At 44.7% G+C, this 22,386-nt stretch overlaps 1 protein-coding gene and 1 pseudogene across 1 annotated transcript in view; one reads left to right on the top strand and one right to left on the bottom strand.

Annotated features, from left to right (window-relative positions):
• Positions 1-22,386, top strand: part of BORCS7 (BLOC-1 related complex subunit 7) — a 48,680-nt gene that overhangs the window by 19,989 nt on the left and 6,305 nt on the right. The window contains exons 3-6 of the mRNA XM_024555674.3: positions 12,555-13,032; positions 20,967-21,029; positions 21,124-21,167; positions 22,159-22,179. Of these exons, the coding sequence (XP_024411442.1) occupies positions 12,895-13,032; positions 20,967-21,029; positions 21,124-21,167; positions 22,159-22,179 (266 nt within the window). The 5' untranslated portion in view covers positions 12,555-12,894. The remainder of the gene's footprint in view (positions 1-12,554; positions 13,033-20,966; positions 21,030-21,123; positions 21,168-22,158; positions 22,180-22,386) is intronic.
• On the bottom strand, positions 405-3,394 carry LOC139440874 (keratin, type I cytoskeletal 18 pseudogene; annotated as a pseudogene).

The raw sequence follows: 22,386 nt of genomic DNA, 5'->3' as shown, positions 1-22,386 counted from the left end.
TGTGACAGCTGGGTGAGGGGGGGCGTCCCGAGTCATGGATCCAGACAGGGTCCTAAGTGGGGTCACCCTACTGGTAGAAAAACATAAATGAGTACTTTCTAAAGTGAATGCCAACATCATTCTCCGATATTTCACTCCTAATCACAAACAAAAAATGGACATTAAAAAAAATTGTTGCTTCACATTTTTATCACCGTATTATAAAAGTTATAAATGATAATTACAGAAAGTGTGGGAAATGTGATGGCTAAAAATAAATTAAAATTTATATATATTTTTTTAACCTGGGTGAGGCCATATTGCATTTTGGAGATGTGGATATGTTTCTGTTTTAAGACTTTGCCACAACATTATTGTTATGGCTGCATATTCTTGTACGCGTGTCATATGTAGAGCATAGTGTGTTTAACTGACCCTGACACTTAGGTTAGTTCTGGTTTTGTCTTTATTGATATCAGCAACACGAAGGAATAGCCTTGCAGTGACACTTTTGTGTACAGCCGTTATCACTTTCTTAGGATGGAACCCTAAAGGCGGGGTTGTTGGTCAAAGGCCATGGACGCCTGTTTTAAAGACTCGTGAGCCCTGGTTGGTGTGGCTCAGTTGGCTGGAGTGTCCCCTGGACTGAAGCGCTGTGGTTCGATTCCTGGTCAGGGCGCATGTCTGGGTTGCGGGTTTGGTCCCAGTCAGGGCGCCTATGGGAGGCAATGGATAGATGTTTTTCTTTCTCTCTCTCTCTCTCCCCTTTCCTCTCTTTTTGGAATTAAAAAAAAAGTGATAAATACTGACTTATTTATGAGATGCATTATATTGATAGCTATCTTGGTATCTAGCCATTCCTAGAATAATAGTAACTTATCTAGAGTGTCTTCTTTTAATATAGAATTAGATTCTCTTTGTAATAAACTTAGGATTTTATTTTTTTCACATCTAGAGTTGTATGAAAAATTGCCTTGTAGTTTTATTTATGCACTGTCAAGTTTTGGTATTATGATTTTACTGGTTTTATACAGTTATTGGATAGCCTTTTAATATATGTCCTACAGCAGATTAAACAATACAGGAATTATCTTTTCTTTGAAGCTGTAAAGAAAGGTGATCATGAGCCCTGGCTGGTGTGGCTCAGTGGATGGAGCACCAGCCTGCAAACCGAAAGGTCACTGGTTCGATTCCCGGTCAGGGCACATGACTGGGTTGTGGGCCAGGGCCCCAGGTTGGGGCGTGTGAGAGGCAACTGATAGATGTATCTCTTGCACACTGATGTTCTTTCCCTCTCTTTCTCCCTCTCCTCTCTTCTCTCTAAAAGTAAAATAAAATCTTTTTTTTTGGAAAATAAATAAAATCTTTAAAAAAATAAAAACAGGTGACCATGAGAAGTATCAGGTCCTAGGCCCTTTTTTGGGGAGATAATTCTCTCACAGTTCTGGAGGCTGGAAGTCCAAGATAAAGCTGCCGGCCCAGTCACTTTCTGGTGAGAGCGCTCTTCTTGGCTTGCATGCAGATGGCCACTTTCTGACAGGGTAGTTGGAGAGAGAATTCTCTAACAATTCCAGTTTCTTCAATAGCTATTGGCCTTCTCAGCTCTCTTAAGTCTTCTTGAGTAATTTTGGCAATTAATGTTTCTTTCTTTATTTTTTTAATGTTCAGTGATCTCTGAACTTTTTATTGGTCTCCTGCCCCCACAAAGGGTGCCCCACTTCTGCCTTTAACACCTCAGAATTTTGGTGGCGCTGACCTCAGACACTACCTTGCCGTCCACAGTCCTGCAGGTGTTGGTCTTTTGCATGGATTGTAGGGAGTGGCTGTGGTCCAGGGCGTCACCAAGATTGAAGTCCTCCCCTTCTTCCACTAGGTGGTGGTAGGTGGCAATCTCAGCCTTCAGCTTGACCTTGATGTTCAAGAGGGCCTGTACTCCTGGACCTGGTGCTTGCCCCTCTGCCTGGGTCTGGGCCGGCTCTGACTCCAGGTGCAGCAGGGTCCTGTTGAGCTGTCCCATCTGCCCGGCATGGCGCGTCTCCACCTCCCTCAGGCAGTTCTCCAAGCTGGCCTGCAGGTTTCCCATGGGTCCAGGTCGATCTCCAAGGCCCGGGTTGACGTCTCAGCTCCAGAGTATCATCTCAGCAGCTCCTTTCTCAGAGGTCTGCAAGGTGACCACTGTGGTGCTCTCCTCAATATGCTGGGACCAGTACTTGTCCAGCTCCTTTTAGCTCTTCCGAGCCAGCTTGTGACACTGGGCCCGGATGTCCATCATGATCTTGCCGAGGTCCTGAGATTTGGGGGCATCCAACTCCATGATCAACCCAGACTTGGCAGTCTGGTTTTGTAGACCATTTACTTCCTCCTCGTGGCTCTTCTTCACGAAGAGCAGCTCCTCCTTGAGAGCCTCGATCTCTGTTTCCAGCTGCAGCTGAGTGGTGTTGGTGTCAATGACCTTTTGGAGCCCATTGATGTCACTCTTCACAGACTGGCAGGTGGCCAGCTCCACCTCATACTTGACTATGAAATCGTCAGCAGCAAGATGGGCATTGTCAATCTGCAGAATGATGTGGCATTGTCCACAGAATTTGTAAAGATGTGAGCCCTCAGGTCCTTGATGGTCTGGAAATAATGCCCTCAGTCCCTGACCTGGGATCCCTTCTTCTCTAGGTGTTCCCAGGTTTTGCTCTCCAGCCTCTGATGATCAGCGTCCAGGCTTCTCACCCTCCCCAGGTAGGGCCAGGTGCTCATTCAGGTGTTGCATAGCCTCCTTCTCACTCTGGATGCCTACAATACCTGCCAGGGCCCCAACCATCCCCACAGCCAGGTCCCTGGATCCCCAGCCACCCCACATGCTGGTAGGACACGGAGATCCAGGAGCCTGAGCCCCCAGCACCTGCATAGACGCTGGCCGCACCATTGGCCGGCCCGACCCGGTGACTGGGCGACTTCATGGAGCCCAGGGTCCGGTAGTTTGTGCAGGAGCTGGAGAGGGTGCCGAAGCTCGTGTTCAGGGAGGGAGGTGAGAGGCTAAGAGTCTGGTTCAAACAGCAATTGGCAATTAATAGTTCTTGAAAGGTTTCATTTTGCTATTTTTTTCTTGACTTGACGTGTCAGAAGTTTTATTAATCTTTTCAAAGAGTCTCCTTCGAGATTTATCCATCAAGTCTTTGATTGGTGTAGGTTTGTTTTGTTCTCCATTCTAATAAATGATCGATGCAAAACAACCATTGTAACTTTATACCAGAATTCAGATTGAAAGCTTGTGTGAATTCCACTTTCCTTGCATCCCTGTTTGTTCTTGTTGCTTGTCTAAAACATAAGCCCATTATCTCCTACAGCTGGAATTGATGACCCCAGAACTCCGTTCCTGGGTATTTAACTGATAGAATGCACATACATGTTCACCAAAAGGCATGTTCAAGAGTGTTCAGAGCAGCACTATTTGTAATAATCCCAAACTAGGAAAACCCCAAATATTTATTTCTCAAAGATTTTTATTTATTTATTTTTAGAGAGAGGGGAGAGGAGGGAGAAAGAGAGGGAGAGAAACAGGGATGTGTGAGAGAGACTGTTGCCTCTTGCACAAACCCAAATATTTACTGATTGTAGAGTGGGTGTGTTGTCATATTTCATACAGTGGAATACTGCACAGAGCTGAGAGTGCGTGAACTGCAGCTGCACGCACTAACACGGATGACCTCACAAACAATACTGAGTGAAGAATCCAGGCTCATAAGAATGTACGGCATGTGATTATATATATATTTATATGTATACATGTGTATACACATATATACGTATAAACACACATGTATGTATATGCATATTTATATGTGTATGTATATATGCACACATAAATTCCAAAACAGCCCTGGCCTGGATGCTCAGTTGGTGAGAGCATCATTTTGTTATGCCAGAGTTGTGGGTTCAGTCCCCAGTCAGGGCACATGTAAGAATCAACCAATAATGCATAAATAAGTGGGACAACAAATCGATGTTTCTCTCTCTCTCTCTCTCTTTCTCTCCGTAATCAATAAGTAAAAACTTTACAAAACCAGGTAACACTGCTCTGTGGTTTTAGATGCCAGGAGAGTAGTTGCCCCTGGGGACGCTGAATAACTGAGAACTTGTGGGGTGGCTTTGGCAGTGCAGGAATGTTTTGCTTCTAGACGTGGTTGCTGGTAACATAGGTATTTTCACTTTGAGCTGGACATGGATTTTTTGTACGTATGTTATACTTCCATAAAAAGTTTGGTTAAAAAAGTTGATGCCTATGGAGTTTGTGACCATCCTAGGATTGCGTGCAAAATTTGCATGTATGTATTAATACATATATTTTTGGAGAGAGGATCCATAGCTTTCATCAGCTCCTCAAAACTGATTTCACCATTGGCTCATGGTTCCCCGCATCCTCAGTTATTCCCATCCCCATCTTGCTTTATGATTCTTCTCCTCCACCCACCCTCAAACTGCTTCTCTCCCTCTCTCTAAAACCTCTTCCCTGAGCTCTGTGGTGTTTTCTCCTTCTGGAAAAAGCATACTTTCTTATTTTCCTTATCTGGCTATAGAATATTCCCTCTACCTCCTGCCTCTTCCCTACACTGGGCTCTTCCCTGAAGACAGCCCTTTCACGGCTGTCCTTTTGAATGAGGGCACCCAACATCAGCGTGGGCCCTGGAACCAACGCTCTTTTCACTCCTCGCGGCCTGCGGACCACTCCTCCTTTGCAGTTTCAAACCTTTGTTACTGCCATTACTTACGGACCTCCTGTTGCTCATTTAATTTAAAGTTCTTTCTAAGATTTGGGCACCTGGCTCACATCCTTTCTTTCCATAAGATGGTCACGCTTACTCTACTTCAGTCACTCCTCCAGGCCTGGAGCCGCATTCACTGCCCCATTCTTTTCATGCTCAGCAGGTAATATCTTTTACATAAGGAATCGGCGATCATTAAATTTAATCTCCCTGAATTTCTGCTGTATTACCTCTTTTTATTCAACCTTAAAGATAAAGCATTGCTACTCCTGCTTCTAATCAAACCACCTAACAGTTTGGTAAAAGAATAATAATTTTATTGAGCATTGGCTACATATTACATGTACCATCTCATGTAATCTTTACACGAATTCTGTAAGATAGGTGCTGCTGTATCACCATCTCCATTTTTCACAGGAGGAAACAGACAGAAAGACTTGCCCGGCCACAGAATTAGTGATGAAGCCGGGATTTAAGTAGTCTAGCTCTTAGCTCTTAACTGCAGTGCTAATCTGCTTCTCATAATCTAGACTGAAAATTTTTTTAAAAAATAGATTTTATTTATTTATTTTTAGAGAGAGGGGAAGGGAGGGAGAAAGAGAAGGAGAGAAACATCAATGTGTGGTTGCCTCTTGTATGCCCCCAACTGAGGACCTGGCCCACAACCCAGGCACGTGCTGTGACTGGGAATTGAACCTACAACCCTTTGGTTCTCAGGTTGGCACTCAATCCACTGAGCCATTGCTCCACTTGATGCATTTATTGGTTGATTTGTGTATGTACCCTGACTGGTGCTCGAACCCGCAACCTTGGCATATCAAGATGATGCTGTAATCAATTGAGCTAACTGGCCAGGGCGACTGAAAATTTCTTTATATATATCTTTGAATAAATTATTCCAATTTTAGAAATTTAACCTGCAGATATCTCATAGTTCAATATACAAAACAGATCATTTCAGCATTGTTTATAATTTCCAGTAATATATGCTGCATCAGTAGGAGATTGGAATTAGTCAGAAAAAGGAGAAAACACTTTATGTGCTCATCATGGAAAGATTTCCAAAATACATTGTTAGGTTAAAAAAAAAAAGCTTCAGGAACAACTATAAAGGACACATGGACAAAACCAAGGAGAGAGGTGGGGACGGTTGGGGTCGGGGGGGGGGGGTGGGGAGTAGTGGGGGGGAAAAGGCAGACAACTATACTTGAACAACAATAAAATTTAAAAAAAGAAAAAAAAAGCATGAGTGGTATGTAGTGAAGACTGAATAGATGTTGATGTAAACAAACCCCATTTTGTATCTGGAGTGCCCTGACCTTTGACCAATGTTAATGGCTTTAGCAAAGCATACCAAAGCCTTCCAGTTGATGAGTATCTGTGTCCCTTAAAATGCAGCCAGAAGTATTTCTGTTAGTAATAGCTGAAATGCCGTAACGACCGAGATAGGTGTCAAACTGGTGAAGAATTGATTATATGCAGTCACCTTCCCCAAGACCACCAGAAGGGGCTGCCCCGGCCTGTGCTGCGCACCTTGTCTCCTCAATCATTAGCGCCTGAGTTACACTTGGAAAAAAGCACTCTAACCGGGGTCCCTTAGTGGAGAAAATTCGTGCAAAAAACTGCTGGGTCGTCTGTCAGCTCTGACCCTACATTCCTGTAAGTACATTACCCTATAATACGTTTTTTATATTCAATGGAATTGCCTGCTTCGTCTGTCAGCCACCTTCCCATACCTTCTCATTACGGTGTCCTCTGGCCCTTTGCCCCATTGTTGGACAAGACACACTCTTGCACCTTTAAACATTTTTGAATCCTATGAACATATCCATTTCAAAGTTGAGTTAAACATTTTAAAAAGAATAAAGGAAGAGAGGAACAGAAATAGAAAATGTTTTAATGGACTGCCTTAAATAATATATTTTTCAAAACTCAGCACCTCCACCTATACCCCTAACTCCTGTTCCCTCATGTCTCCTAGAGATTTTGTTTCTTTCATCATTTTCCACCTTCCACGCAACCTCTCTGTCGGCTTCTTCTCCTCAGCTGATACATGTATATAATCAAGACTTTATCCCACAAGAAATGTAAAAATCCCGCACTGATGCCACATTCCCCTCTAATTTCCCTTTAATTTCTCTCCTCTTTTCCATTAGACTTCTTGGTATGATAATGTAATGGATGCTGGCGTCTGTCTTATTTCCCAGTCACAGTAACTCACTGCAGTTTGGGCTCTGACCCCACCACAGTATTGGTACTCTTGTTAATAACGTCAGCAGTGGCCTTCATATTGCCAAATCCATTGGATGTCTTTCAGACCTGCGCTTATAAAAACTCCCCATTAGCATTATTGATTACTTTCATCTTCTTTAAACCCTCTGCTATAAAATATCTGGGTTGTTTGTGATTCTTTTGTTTCCCCTCTTGCTCTCACTGTCGTCTTGTGTATGCCAAGTCTGTCCTTGGCCCTTCTCCATATACATTCTCCCTGGCTGATGTCACCCCTCTCAAGGTTTGAGCTATCACCAACCTTTAACAAATAGGTTCTGCTCTTGGCCCTCAGAGAGACGTCAGCCATTGCCTCCTACACTCATCGGACTTCACCCACAGTTTGTGCTTTTGTGTCTCGTGCCCTGAAGGGGCTAGGAGGATATGGCCTAGGGAAGAAAAGTCTCCAACTAGGTTAAACTAATCAATTTCTCCTTTTTGACTTGACCCTGCGCCATTGTGAGCAATGTGGGCAGTGGTCTCAGATACTGATTTAAGAGTCTCCTAGTCATGATGAGGTCTTGCATTTCTCTTTCAATCCTTGGATATCTGGGATAACATCTATCATCTGATCACTAAAAAATCTTAGCTTATTAAAAACTTTGTATTTTAATTAGCTTACAAAAATAAAGCTACCATTTCAAAATAAAAACAAAAATTCCCAAATATATATGATTTCATGTTACCCCGTTTTTTGGTGTGAGCCTTTGGGTCTTACTTTTGACTTGTTGGGTGAAACCAGAGCAGCATTGGTCTAGAGCTAACGTTGCCTCGCTACCAGGGCAAGCCCCTTCAGAGTACTCTGCCCAGCGCCCCGTGGATTATTAGATTTCTTATTCTGGCTGATGGGAACAGGACCAAGGTGACATGTGAGGCGATGGATGTGTTGACTAGCTTGGTTTGGGAATCATTTCACAATGTATGTGTATCAAAACATCAAGTTATACCTTAAACATATTGCTATTTGTAAATTACACTCCAATCAAACTAAAAAGAGAGAGAAAAGGGCACTGATGGGCAAATCCAGAGGAATTCTGGGATGGGAGAGATACCTGGGACTCAGACTTGAATCCTGGTTTCCACACTTACCTGCCGTGTGACCCTAGTTAGTCACCTTCTCTGACACCCACATCTAAGGGTTATGGTGAAGACGAGTGAATTCAAACCTCATAAAACTCACCTGAGCCAATGCTTGGAGCAGAACAGACAAATGCTCCAAGTGTTTCAGTCGTTATTTCTGAGTGTTGGCTCCAGAAACAAGGCACAGATTAACCTGCAGGGGCTACTGTGAGTGTTGAGCAAATGACAGTGGACCGGGCCTTAGCTGGAAGTCTCCACCATGAAGAGCGAAAAAGGAACCATTACTAGAAAGCAATGTGTGAGGGAGGTGCTGGGGGGAAATCAGCCGCTCCCAGGGGGAGGCTCATGGAAGGACCTATGCCTTTGAGAACCAGGAAGAGGGTGGACAGCTGCTGTGGGAAATCCCTGGGGGAAGGGGTCAGGTCAGTCCTGGGGAGGGAGAGGGGTCCTTATCTGCCCCCCTGGCTGTGGGACTCATTCCACACTGTGGCCAACACTGCCCTAGGTGCGGGGGATACAGCAAACAAGGTAGACAAAGTCCCTGCCCTCTAAGAGCCGACCACCTAGTGAGAGAGACAGGAAAGTGAGTAAGTAAGATATAAACTATATCATAGGTCAGACGGTGAAAAGTTTTATGGACACATATAAAGCGGGGCACGGGGTCATGGCACTGCAAGTTTCAGTAGTATGACCACGGCCTCCCTGAGAAAGAAGACTTCTGAGCAGAGATGTGACGGAGGAAAGGAAACGAGCCCTGGGGCATCTACAGGAACAGCGTTCCAGGCAGAGGAAACAGCAATCGCAGAGTGCCTGAGGTCGGTGTGTGTGTACTGCGGGATGTGCTGCAGGAGGCGGATGTGGCTGGAGAGGGGTGAGCCTAGGGGCCAGTGGCCAGGTGATGAGGGCCCTCATCTGACCCCTGTGGATGTAGGCAAGGGGATGAAAAGTCAGAGTCTTGCAGCTATGGCCCCAAGAGGCCAGGCAGCTCTGCAGGAGGTGATCTCCAGCGTCTGTGGGAAGGAACAACAATCATTATTTCCTCTAATCATTTCAGGTGGTTCTTCCACTAGCCTCCAGTAGTTTTCTCACGTGAAAGCCCTTATCAGGACCCAGTTAAAGATTCAAGGGCATCACTCCACTGATGTCTGGAGTTTCTCTCTCTGTTAAGCAATCTTCACTGTCTTGCGACTTTTAGTCTCCTGGACTAAAGTCTGGTCTCTTCCCAGCCTGGTCTCTTTCTCTCCCAGGTTCGTCTCCACCAGGTTCTGCTTAAATGTTCTTTCCCTGTGAAACTTTGTTCAGGCAGTACCCTGCAGAAATCACTGGACCCATCTCATTTGTTTCCCATCCCTCAGAGATCGCTAGCCTTTTAAAATTTCATTTCACTATTTATTGATTTTAGAGAGAGAGGAAAGGAGGGAGAGAGCAGAGATAGACAGACGGGCAGACAGATAGAAACATCAATTTGTTGTTTCACTTATTTACGAATTCATTGGTTGGTTCTTGCATGTATCCTGACCGGGGATTGAACCCTCAACCTTGGCTAACCTGGCTTTTTATTTCTAAGAGGGAAGACACAAATTGCTAATATGGAAATGAAATAGGACCATCACTACTGATGCTATGGACATAAAAGGATAATAAAGGAACACTAAAAATAACGCTATGCCCGCAAGCTTTATAACCTAAATGAAATGGACTAATTCCTTGAAAACATAATTTAATAAAAGTTACACAAAGAGACATAGATAATCTGAATAGGTCTATATCTATTAAAGTAATTGAATCAATAACTAATAACCCTCTAAAACAGAACGTATCAGGCCCAGATGGTTTCATTGGTGAATTCTACCAAACATGTAAGGAAAAAAAATGATGCCAATTCTCTACACTCTCTCTGTTCCACCTTCTCATCTATTCCCCTGGCCCCTGGCAACTACTGATCTTTTTCCTGTCTCTGCGGTTTTGCTTATTCCAGAATGTCATATAGGTGGAATCATACCTTTTCAAATTTTGCAGATTAAGTATAAATGAGGCATGAACTGACCACATCCTCTGTTATCTTAGGACAAAAATCTTCCATTTCTTTTTATTGTGGTCAAGTCGTACTTCCTGGAATGAGGTGTTTCACAGAGAACTTCATTCAGTGTCCATTCGCAGTCTGGTGCAACCAGATAACAATGCTGGTTTTCCAAGGTCTTATGTTCATGTATCTTTTTTAAAAAATTATATTTTATTGATTATGCTATTCCAGTTGTTCTGATATTTCACCCTTTGCCCCCTCCACCTCCACCCTCCACTCTTTTATGCAATCCCTCCACCATTGGTCACGTCCATGGGTCATGCATGTAAGTTTTTTGGCTACTCCATTTCCTCTACTAGACTTAACATCCCCATGGCTATTCTGTAACTACCTATTTGTACTTCTTTGTCCCCTCACCTCGACTCCCATTTCCCCACACCACCCTCCCATCTGGCAACCTTCTGGTAACTAACTTTTCTCTTGCTTTTAAGAGTCTTTCTCTTTAACCTTTGGCCTTTAATAATGGTGTGTCTTGGATTGGGCCTCTTTGCATCCATCATAATTGGGACTCTGCACTTCCTGGACTTGCATGTCTATTTCCTTCACCAAATTAGGAAAGTTTTTTTTCATTGTTTTTTCAGATAGATTTCCAATTTCTTGCTTTTTCTCTTCTCTTTCTGGCACCCCTATAAGGCAAATGTTGGACCTCTTAAAGCTGTCCCAGAGGCTGTTTGTACTCTCCTCATGTTTTTGGATTCTTTTTCCTTCTTGTTGTTCTGCACAGTTGTTTTTTGCTTCCTGATTGATTTGATTCTCAGCTTCATCCCTTTTACTGTTATTTCCCTGTAAGTGGCTCTTTATTTCAATTAGTGTATCCTTCGTTTCTGACTGGGTCTTTTTTTGTTGCTGAGTTATGACTGGGTCTTTTTTATGCTGCTGAGGTCCTCACTAAGTTCCTTGAGCATCCTTATAATCAGTGTTTTGAACTCTGCATCTGAAAGATCATTTATCTCCATTTTGTTTAGCTCTTTTTCCTAGAGTTTTGATCTATTCTTTCATGTTGCTTTTGTCTCCTCATTTTGGCAGCCTCCCTGTGTTTGTGACTATGTATTAGGTAAAGGTGCTATGACTCTGTGTCTTGGTAGTGTGGCCTAATATGGCAGGTGTCCTGTAGTGTCCATTGGCACAGCCTGCCCTATTATCCAAGCTGGGTACTCAAGGTGCTCCCTTTGTGTGGGCTGAGCCCTCCTCTTGTAGTTGAGTCTTGTTTGCTGTTGGCAGATCAATGGGAGGGATTTGCCCAGGCCAGTCTGCTGCAAGGACTGGCTGTGACCACTGACCACCAATATCCACCCTCTATAGAGGATCAACCGTGCAGGGATAGGGTGGTGGTGCTCTGACATGTCTGTAGCTGTCCATTGGGTGTGTAAGCCCTGGGGTTTCCCAGGTGGTGCAGACCAAGGTCAGCCCCCACCTATGTTTTGCTCAGGGCCACCCTGCCTAAGCTGCAAAGCAATCTGAGATGGCTGCTACTTGTGCTGGGCTTGGAGATTGCCAGGTCAGGCCAAACTGTGACTCCAATCTTATGGCTGCTACTGATCACTGAAGACAGCTGTTGCTTGTTTAATAGGATTTAGGAGCCAAGATCAGCCATTCTTTCGGGAAAACAGGTTGGGTGGGGTAGAGTCTTTGTGGATCTCCAAGATGGGTCACACAGTGTTACCCAGGTTGATGGAATCTCATATGGCACAGGCCTACCAGCTCTATGGGAGGGAGGGCTCAGCAAAGGGACAATGGCCTCTGCTCACCCCGATGCCAGACACTTCAGTTTCTCCCTCTATACCACTGGTGCCTTTCAAGCTGCCATTCCAGTGCTGGAGCTCAGAGGGAGTGAGTCCCCAGGATGAACTGCTTAGGGCTCCAACAGCCTCCTCCATTGACTCAGTCCCCACTGGCTTTTGCAGCCAGAAGATGTGGGGACTTACCTTCCTGGCACTGGAATCCTGGGCTGGGGGACCTGGCGTGGGTCTGTGACTCCTTGCTCCTGAGATGTCCCTCCTGAACTTTTATTCATGTGTGTGTGGGGCCAGCCTGTTCTGTGTCTGTGCCACGACACAGGCATTTGCCCTGACTGGGAACAGAACCTGTGACCTTTCAGGTGGTAGGCTGGTGCTCAGTCCACTGAGCCACACCAGCCAGGATGGCCATTTAATTTTTTAAAAATTGCCTGTTTGTGACCTTTGCCAACTTTTACTTCCTCTGTTTACACTCCTCATCAGTCTGGGAGCCCTTTGGAGACAAGTGCTGTATCTCAGTTTTTTCCTCTATCCTCAGTCCAGAGCAGTGTTTGCTATTTCGTTCCTGAAATGTTTACTAAAATGGAATTGAATTATCTCAACTTATTGTCATAACCCTTTGGAGAGTTTATTGTTATTATTTCTATTTTACAGATGAGGAACACAAGACGCAGGGGTTGAATAATATGCAGTCACACAAATGGCACAATTGGGATTATAATCAGGCCTTCTGATTTTAAACCACGGGTTTACGGAAGTTGTCCTCCATTTCCTCCAGAGATGTTTGCCTGGGACCTGTCTCCTTTAGGGTATCAGCTGAGGATTACAAATGAGCAAAAAGTTAAACAAGATTAACCTCCCCTAGGCACGACGCCTCCCTTCCTTTTTCCACTGTAGAAAAAAATAGACGCCTCTTCTTTTCCTTCCGCTTCGTGGCTCTTTTGGCCCCGGCGACTCGCCATCGCCCGTGAGAAGGCGTCCGCGGGCTGAGGTGATGGCGACTGGGACGCCAGACTCGCAGGCGCGATTCGGCCAGTCGGTGAAGGGGCTCCTCACGGAGAAGGTGAACACCTGCGGTACCGACGTGATCGCCCTCACTAAGCAGGTGCTGAAGGGCTCCCGGAGCTCGGAGGTGAGCTGGCCGTGCGCTCCCTGGGCCTGAAAACCCTGGGGCTCCCGGCGTTCAGAGCTGCGGGACAGCGGGTCGAGCTGCATCTTGGGAGTTGTAGGCCGTGCATTGGGGCGAGCGTGGAGTTGCGTTCTGGGACGTAGTCTTTGGGAGGACGATCGGTGCAGACTGGACAGAAACGACGTGGAGGGAACCTGTGCTTTCCGCCCGGGTCAGGCCACACACAAGAAGCAAGCAGTGAATGCATCAGGTGGAACAACAAATCCATGTCTGTCTGTCTGTCTCTCCCCGCCCCCCTCCCCCTTTCCCTCCCTTTCTCTCTCTCAAATCAGTACATAAAAAATTTGAAAAGAGAAAGGGAGCACCTTGATTTAAGTATACAAAAACAAAAACAAAAACAACGACGATTGTCGCAGAAGGATGGATGAGATAGTGGTCCCAACCAGCTGCTCATTTGTTTCTCGGGGTTGTCTCTGTCCATGTTGGCCCCCAAATTCTGCGTTGTTTCACCCTCAACTCCCCAGATTTCTTTCATACTTTTGTGTATCATCCGTCCTGTGGATTTATTCTTTTTCTGATTTGTCTTTCCGGGCATGTTCTTGGCTTTCTGTTTCTTTTAGATTAAGTTTCTTCTTTGTCCAGATTTCCACCTCATCAGGTTGGTTTCATGTATGAAATTATTTGATGTCTTTTCACACCAGAAAGCTGTACATACCACTTTCTCCAAGAAAAGACCTGTCCATTGTGCTCCTAGATATTCACCCAAGTTAAGTGAAAAAATATATACATGTCCATACAAAGACTTGAACTTGTTCATAGCACTTTTATCTATAATAGCACCGAACTGGAACCAACCCAATGCCCATTGACAGGTGAACGGGCAAACAACATGGGTGTAATGACCAAGCCATTCCATTCCTAGTTTTTTACCCAAGAGAAATGGAAAATATGCCCCTCATCTTGTTACATAAACCAACCACACATGCTATAGACTAGCTAAGATTTCGAGTTTTGCTTTCTTTGGAATGGAACAACATCTTGAATATACCTGTAAAACAATGTGAATATGGAGTCTTTTTAGATTTCTGTGACTGTCCTGTAGGCCATGTCTTTCTCATAATTAACTCAGTAGTGTATCTTAGCTACTTGTCTTCAAGAAGAATTTTTTATTTTCAACTCAGTTTTCATAGAGATAGCAACTCTCTCTTTATTTTATCCACATTGCATTCGTTTTTATATTACTTCACTAAGTTACATAGTTGCAATAGCAAGCGTATGTCCGCAAGTCTTTAGACTTATATGTGAATGTTCATAGCAGCTTTATTCATAGTCGTTTAGGGTCTAATAGCATTGTCTTTACAGAGTGACCTTTCATGTTATATCCTTAGCTTTTATTGACAGTGGCTACGAGAAGCAACTGCAGGAAGAAAGTGTCTGCCTTTACCAAAACGCTGCTGTTCAAGTCACTGCTCCGGTGATCCCGAACACGCTTTGTGTGGGGTCCCACACAGTGCACTCATTTCAGGATTCGGTATCAGAAAAGTTACCCGTTTTGAAGAATTGTTACGTTGCCTTTTGCCAAGTAAGAATCATGCAACTTGTGTTTCACTTTTTGCCTTGGTTGCACAGAAGTTCCTATGTCAGTTTTAGTGGTAGATGTATTTACTTCCTTCTTTTTGTGACTTAAATTCTATTTCCGTTTTAAAAGTGTGTGTGTGTATGTGTGTACCACACAACTTGGTATATATTGCCTTGAATCTTTTTTTTGAGAGAAATACGGTATAACTATATAAATTTGAAAAAGTAGATGGTGTTCATAGTTAACCACCGGAGTGTATTGAAGATCCATACTTACAGTAATAAACTTCCATTGACTGAGCATCTACTATGTGCTGGACACTGCTGTGTTGTATGTACTTTAATCTGTGAAGTCTTTATAATAATTAATAAAGGAGGTAGTTTTCTTACATAGAGAACACAGGAATTTAATTTGTGCAAGATCACGCAGTAGCTAGGAAGGGGCAGAGCTAGTATTCAAACCTAGGCATGTTGGTTTTAGGCCCACGTTCTTGGACACCACCTCTCGTGTGGCACTAGCTGATTTAAGTGGCCAAAAAGCCACTGTGCCACCATTGACTGCCCCAGTGTGGCTCGTTCCTTCCTGTTCCTCCCCCGCCTCATGTATTCTTCACATGGGCTGACTCTGTAGTAGATTTAGATGGAGTATTCAGTAAGGGGGTTGGCTTGAGTTAAGCTGAAACCAGTCCAGCTTTCTGGGACAGGATTGACATACAGTTTCTCAAATCTCTGAATTTTGTCTTTTAAAATAATGTTTATTTTTAGAGAGAGGAGAAGGGAGGGAGAAAGAAACGGAGATAAATATTGATCGGTTGCCTCTTGTACGGAACCTGCAACCCAGGCATGTGCCTTACGGGCAACCTTACTCTTTGTGGGATGATGTCCACCCGAGTGACAGTGGCCAGGGCTTTTTAAATAAGTTTTTAAATATGTTTTTATTTTTCAATTACAGATGGCATACAATATTACATTAATTTTAGGTATACAACATAGTAATTACACATTTACATAACTTACAGAGTAATCACCCTGATAGATCTAGTGCCCATGTGACACCGTACACAGTTATTGCAATGTTATTGACTATATTCTTTAAGCTGTACTTTAAATTCCCGTGACTGTTGTGTAACTACCAATTGGTACTTCTTCCTCCCTTCCCCCTTTTTACCCATCCTCCCCACCCTCCCCCAGTCTGGCAGCCATCACAGTGTTCTCTGTGTTGCCCTGGCTGAGTAGCTCAGATGATTAGGGCATCATTCCGATACGCCCAGGTTGCAGTTCACTCTCTGGTCAGGGCACGTACCAGAATCAACCAAGGAATGCAAAAATAAGTGGAACAACAAATCCATGTTTCTTTCTCTAAATATCAATAAATTTTAAAAAAGAACTACCAAGTTGTTAAAAAAAAAAAAGGTTCTCTGTATGTATGAGTTTGCTTCTCTTTTGTTTGTTCATTTGTTTTTTAGATTCTACATGTAAGTGAAATCATATGGCGTTTTTTCTGTGCCAGACTTATTTCATTTAGCACAATACCCTCTAGGTCCATTCATGTTGTTGCAGATGGCAAGATTTCATTCCTTTTATGGCTGAGTCATATTCCATTGTCTGTGTGCACCACCTCTCCTTTATCCACGCATTTACTGACGGACGTGTAGGTTACTTCCATATTTCTGTCTGTGTATTTATCTGGAGAAGCCCCAAACACAAATTTGAAAAGACGCATGCATGTATACGTTCACTGCAGCATTATTTATAATAGGTAAATAATGTGCCGTTCAACCTCGGTATGTCTTTTGATTGGAGCATTTACTCCATTTATTTTTAAAGTAATTGATCGATAGGTAGTTCTTGCCATTTTATTATTCATATTTTTACTGTCTTTTTGACTACATTTGTTGCAGCATTATTGCTCTATTTCAAATAACACTGCAATGAACATATGGATGCATGTCTTTTCACATTAGTGTTTTGGGCTTCTTCAGATAAATACCCAGAAGTAGAATGGCTGAGCCTTTCTTTGTTTCTTGTTATATAGCCTTTGTTTTAAAGCCTGTTTTGCCCTGCTACTCCTTGTTTTCGACATCATGAAATACGTTTTTCCATCCCTTAACTTTCAGTGTGTGTTCCTTTTGGTCTGAAGTGAGTCTTTTGTGGACAGCATCCGGAAGGGCCTTGTTTTCTTAGCCGCTCAACCTCTATATGTCTTTTGATTGGAGCATTTACATTTAAATTGTTTCCACTTCACTTTTTTTAATCCTCACCTGAGGATATGTTTTTATTGATTTGAGAGAGAGAGGAAGAGGGCACAGAAAGAGAGAAAGAGAGAGAGAATGATGGGAGAGAGAAACATCAATCAGTTGCCTCCTGTGCGTTCCCAACAGGGTATCGAACCTGCAACCTAGGTACGTGCCCTGACCTGGGATCGAACCTGCAACCTTTTGGTGTATGGGATGATGCTCCAACCAACTGATCTACCTGGCCAGAGCTACTCCATTTACATTTAAAGTAATTGATAGATATGTAGTTATTGCCATTTTATTATTCATATTTTTGCTCCTTTTTCTTCTTCTTAAAGAAATCCTGTTACCATTTCTTATAATACTGGTTTGGTGGTGATGAACTCCTTCAGCTTTTATTGTTTGGGAAGCTCTTTATCTGCCCTTCGATTCTAAACGATAGCTGTGCTGAGTAGGGTAATCTTGGTCTTGTGTGTTCGCATTTCATCACCTTGAGTATTTGGGCCAATCCCTACTGGTCTGCAAACTTTCTGTTGAGAAATCAGCTGATGAGATCAGTATTTTATTTTATTTTTATTTTTATTTTTTGAGAGTACATTTATTAAAGCTGGGGACAGTGAAACAAGGAAGGGCTTAGGCTAGGAGAAGCAACAGGAGAGCCTGGATAGGGCTGCTTTGGCTCTCTAGAAAGGTTACAGGAAAAAAATGAGCCTAGGCAGGGCTGCTCTGGCTCACTGGGAAGTCAGAGGAAAGGGGCCTTGGAGACAGGTTCAGGGGGTGAGCCTGGGACCGGCTGCCACTTGCCCATTCCTCCCCTGGTAGCCTTTCTCATAGGGACCCTTGGCGTTAAGGAGATGCATGCCTGAGAGGGAGGAAGAGGGGGAAGGGAAAGGTGTACTCCCAGGAGAGGGAGCACACACTGAACTCTGTCTTTTTACTGGATCTCTTACATGATACTTATCACAACCATAGTGGCTCACGTATTTTTGCCATTTCCTTTGGTAGGCTATGAGGTTACTGGAGTGTTTTACTGATTTTCAGTCCTCAGCCCACAGAGCCTTGCTTCCCTCTTCAGCAGATTCCATAGAGCTATTTTATTTGATGAACTGACACTTTCCATATGTAAAATATTCATTCCACAGCATTCATTTAATAAATATTTATTGAGTACCTTCTGTGTGTCAGGAGAGGATGGTAAAAAAATAAAATAAAAACCCACCCAAAAAACTAAGTCCCTCTACTTAGCAAGCTTACATTTTGGTGAAGAGACAAACAAATGAAACATGTACAAAAAATCGGGTGGTTTAAATGCTCTGAAGAAAAATGAAGCATGGAAAAGAGGGTGACAAAAAGGCTCATGGAAATACCGTAGGCTGGCCGAGAAGGGGCTCTCTGAGAGTGAGACGTTCCAGCAGACACTTGAACGAAGTGAGGGGCAAGCCGTGCGGGCACCCGGATGCAGCGAGTTCCCAGGAAGAGGCGAATGCAGAAGCCTTGAGGTGGGGATGTGCACGGGGGCCAGTGTGGCCGGCACGGTGCGAGGGGAGGACGTGGCAGCTGGTGCCGGTGGCACTGGGAATGCTTGTGACTGATGTGCCCCTCTGCACACCTGCACTTCTCTTCCAGTTGAGGTGTGTCCTTTGTGTTTTTTCCCCTAAACCTGTGCGAGGCACTTACACGTGCTACTGATACGATGTTATTTAATGAAATGATATGGGAAGCAATGAAACGTGGGTACGAAAAAAGAGGTTTTGCTGTTGCTATGAAAACTAAGTTGAAAATCAGAAATACTTGTTGAAGATGAATGCTGAGACAAGCTGCTGTTCGTAAATTATGAGCAAGACAGAGGTAAGAGCCTGGGATCAGAATTCCTCGAAATGTAGAAGGACTTGGTGCTCAGATGGTCTTACAGGTGTATTCAAGATGTTCCACTTTAAAGAAACCCAGACTGGAAATCTCGGACCGTGCGTTCTGTGTGTGGTAGGTGTAGGTAAGAAAACGATGCACGTGCCACTCAATACATCCATCATCAAGGGCCAGGCCTTGGCCCTGCATCATTATACAGGAGCCCCTGCATTCCAGGAAATCACACGTGGTCCCACGTCTGTCTTCTAAAAGGTTCCCAGCCTTCCTCCCCCCTTTCCTTTACTGCCACTTCTGTGGTTCCGGCCACTCTGACTGCTTGCTTAGAACACTGCAGTGTTCTCCTAACCAATGTCTCTGCCCTCACTGCCCCCGCCCCCTGGTCCGTTCTGCTTAGCACACTTCTAAAATGGTACATCTGCTTGTGCCACTTTTCTGTAAAAGCGAGAGGAACTCTAAGCCCCAACCTTTAGGTCTTGGCTTAGAAGAAGCCTCTTTTAGGAAGCTCTCCCTGAACACCTGCCCCGGTGACAGAGGTGATGGATAGCCGTGCCCCTGGCCTGCCACTCCACACCCTCCAGCGCCTCCCTGTCCTCGCTTGCCGACCACAGGGTGCCAAGGTGCCATTGTCCTCTGCGTAACCCCTGGTTGTGAGTACTGTAAGGACAGTGACTGTGTCTCTTACTGGCACGTCACAGGAACTTAATACGTATTTGCTGACTGACTGAAGGAATGAAGATCCCATTAGGACCCTTTTTTCTGCCATCAGGTTGTCAGTCACTGTCCTCCATCTACAGGGGCTCGGAGTTTGCTACTTCAAAGTGGCCACAGGAGGGGACAGCCACTCATGCATTGTGAGTGGGAATGCAAAATGGTGTGACTCTAATGGAAGGGGAATCTGGCAATATGTAGCAAAATTAGATCCCTCTGGTCCAGCTGTCATAATCATGGCTCCGTGAGTCTATCCCCAAGACAGGCTGGCACAAAGATGCAAAGATACGCAAAGTACTTTTTTGCAGCTCTGCTCGTAATAGCAGAAGACTGGAAACAGCCTCAAAGTCCACATTCTCTATGGGGCTTTGAATACTCTCATGGGACAGCTATACCGTGGAGGGCTCTGCAGCCGTAGAAGCACGGAGAGATTCAGTGATGCTGCTGCAGATCCAGCTCAGTGCACGTTGCCAAGTGAAAACAGCGGGATGTGGAAGAGGGCATAAAATAGGTTACATTTTAAGTACCGGGAATAGAATGTATATTATATCTGTCCATTGCTTAAAAACGGAACAATGTAAAGATAAACCAACATATTTATGCATAGGGGAGAGGGAATAGGGAGGGGCAGGGACAAGGATGGAAGGTCTTGTTTTATTGTTTTGATTTGAGAAGCATGTAAAGATTTATTAATTTTAAAACTTGAAAAATAAATAAAAGTTGCCATGAGGGACGGAATCCGACGGCTGTAGCAGTGCTCACGTTCTTGGTTAATTTGAAGCTGTGGGTCCTCTTTTACCAGAGCAGGGAAGCGAGGGCCGGTAGGACGCACGTAGCAGCAACTCCCATTCCGTGGCTGGACTTTGTGTCTGCCACGTTAGGTCCGGTGCAAATGCAGGCCAGAATCCTCTCTTGGCGTCTTCTTGCATCTCCATGCTGAGTCACATTGCTTTGACCACTGGCCACCCAGCAGAATCAGAGCTCAGGACCCAGCAGTCAGTGAGAAAGCTCGTTAAAATCTGCCCCCACATTTCTCCTTTCTTTTCTTTTGCCCTGGCCGCATCTTGCCATCTTTCATGCAAGGGTTTCCCACTGTGCATCCCAGGCCTTCCCTTCCCCCCACCCCCTCAGGCCTACCCTAACCCCTGCCCCCTCACTCCTCTCAATCCTCCCCAAGTCTCAAGTTTGCCTTTAAAGAATGAGAAGTCAGGTTCTCACTGGACTTGCGAAGCCAAAGGTGTGTTTTGTGGACTTCTCGTAGCACTTGACTAATGAGCTGTGCGGAGAGCTCAGCAGCTGGGGAGCACTGGGTCTCCTGGGCGGGGGCCTTCGGAGCAGATGTGGAGCCTGTGCCGGAGCTGCCACAGTGACAGTGGAATGGGTTTTCAGTGGGAACAAGTGGAACGTTATCGTCCACCACATTTAGCGTGTCTGCAGCTGTATGGGAGAGTGGGCGAGGACAGAGGGCAGGGGCAGAACAGCTGCAGAGAGAAGGTTACAGGAAGTTCGGAAATTCTGAGTATTACCATTTCACTTTTTGCTTTCCAGATGCTAGGTCAGGCAGCTCGAAATATGGTACTGCAGGAAGATGCCATCTTACACTCAGAAGATGTAAGAAGTCATTTCTTTTGTGATTTGGGTGTATGTACATAGTTCATGTGGCTACAGGGAAGTGAAATGTTCTGTTTCTCTTTTTTCAATGCAGAGTTTGAGGAAAATGGCAATAATAACAACACATCTGCAATACCAGTGAGTATGCCCTCTCTGCTGACTACTTGCTACAAAATCTTTGTCCTTGGGCGGCTTCTGATTGCCTTGGCGCTCCTGCTTGTTTTCCTGTGGAGGCAGGAGCTGGGAGGACAGGTGGGGTTCAAGGATGAGTTCCCTCTGGAAGAGATGTCTGAGATTGCAGCCGTTGGGGTGAAGGGTGAGACCGGGAACAGGGACTGCCATTTGTGAGCCTTTCTGTGTTAATCCGAGGGCTCCTCAGAAAAGAGACCATAGACCCCGTGAGGGCAGGGCCCAAGCCGGGTCCATGCTAGCACAGTGCTTGGACCCAGGAGGCGCTGAATCAGTGTTTGTTGGTTGTCTGAGCTGGAGCTTTCTCCTGGGGAGACTGCTCCTTCACTGGGAGGCAAGCGTGACTGCGCCCTGCCTCCTGCACTCCCACATGCAGCCCAGCCCTCCCTGCGTGTAAATCATCCTGGAGATTTGAAACGTGAAGGCACCTTCTCCATTATAACGTTGGATAAAATTGTAATTCAATTCTCTTTTCATCTTATTTCATTGTTTTATATTTTATTTTAGTGGATATTATACTTAGGTGCCTGTTGGAAGCGTATGGTTGGGAATTGAACTCTTGATTTGATATTTAAATAGCTACTCACTCTTTGGGTGTGTACATGTCAGTTATGTGACCATTTGGCTCCACATTCTCTGCAACCCGAATCTGAGCCGTGCACGTGGTTTCTGGGCCCACACCCCGCACTCCGTGACAGAGTATTATTACCTCTTCAGGGTTAGAATCCAGCTGTCCAGCAGCTCTGCGCTCCGACGGGGAACGGGTTCGATCGCACAAACTTGGGATAGGATGGACAGCAATATAGAAGGTGCTGGACATTTGTTCAGCTGGACATACAGAAGCTGGACATTTGTTCTGCCTTTATACGTCTGGCCGTAAATACCTTCTAGTTCGCTGAGTTTTCTCATGTTTATTTTCCTCTTTTCTTTTCTGCTTTAGGCAAGAAGCTATTCAGAAGAAGTAAGTAACCCACCGCAAGGGGAGTGGGTGGCCAGCTGAAGCAGGCTGGAGGGAATTAGCTGCTGGCCAGGGTCAGTGCGCAGCTCTGGTCGACAAGATGCCTTTAAATTGGCTTCCGCTCTGGGATAGCTCATTCAGGATATAAACAATACAGTATATTTCAAAGGCATGAACTGCTAGTAAAGGCTTTCTGAAAGTTACAGGGTG

This window comes from Desmodus rotundus, chromosome 4 (genome assembly GCF_022682495.2).
Source record: "Desmodus rotundus isolate HL8 chromosome 4, HLdesRot8A.1, whole genome shotgun sequence".
Taxonomy (NCBI): domain Eukaryota; kingdom Metazoa; phylum Chordata; class Mammalia; order Chiroptera; family Phyllostomidae; genus Desmodus; species Desmodus rotundus.
The sequence above is the reverse complement of the archived record's forward strand: the minus strand, read 5'-3'. Positions and strand labels throughout refer to the sequence as shown.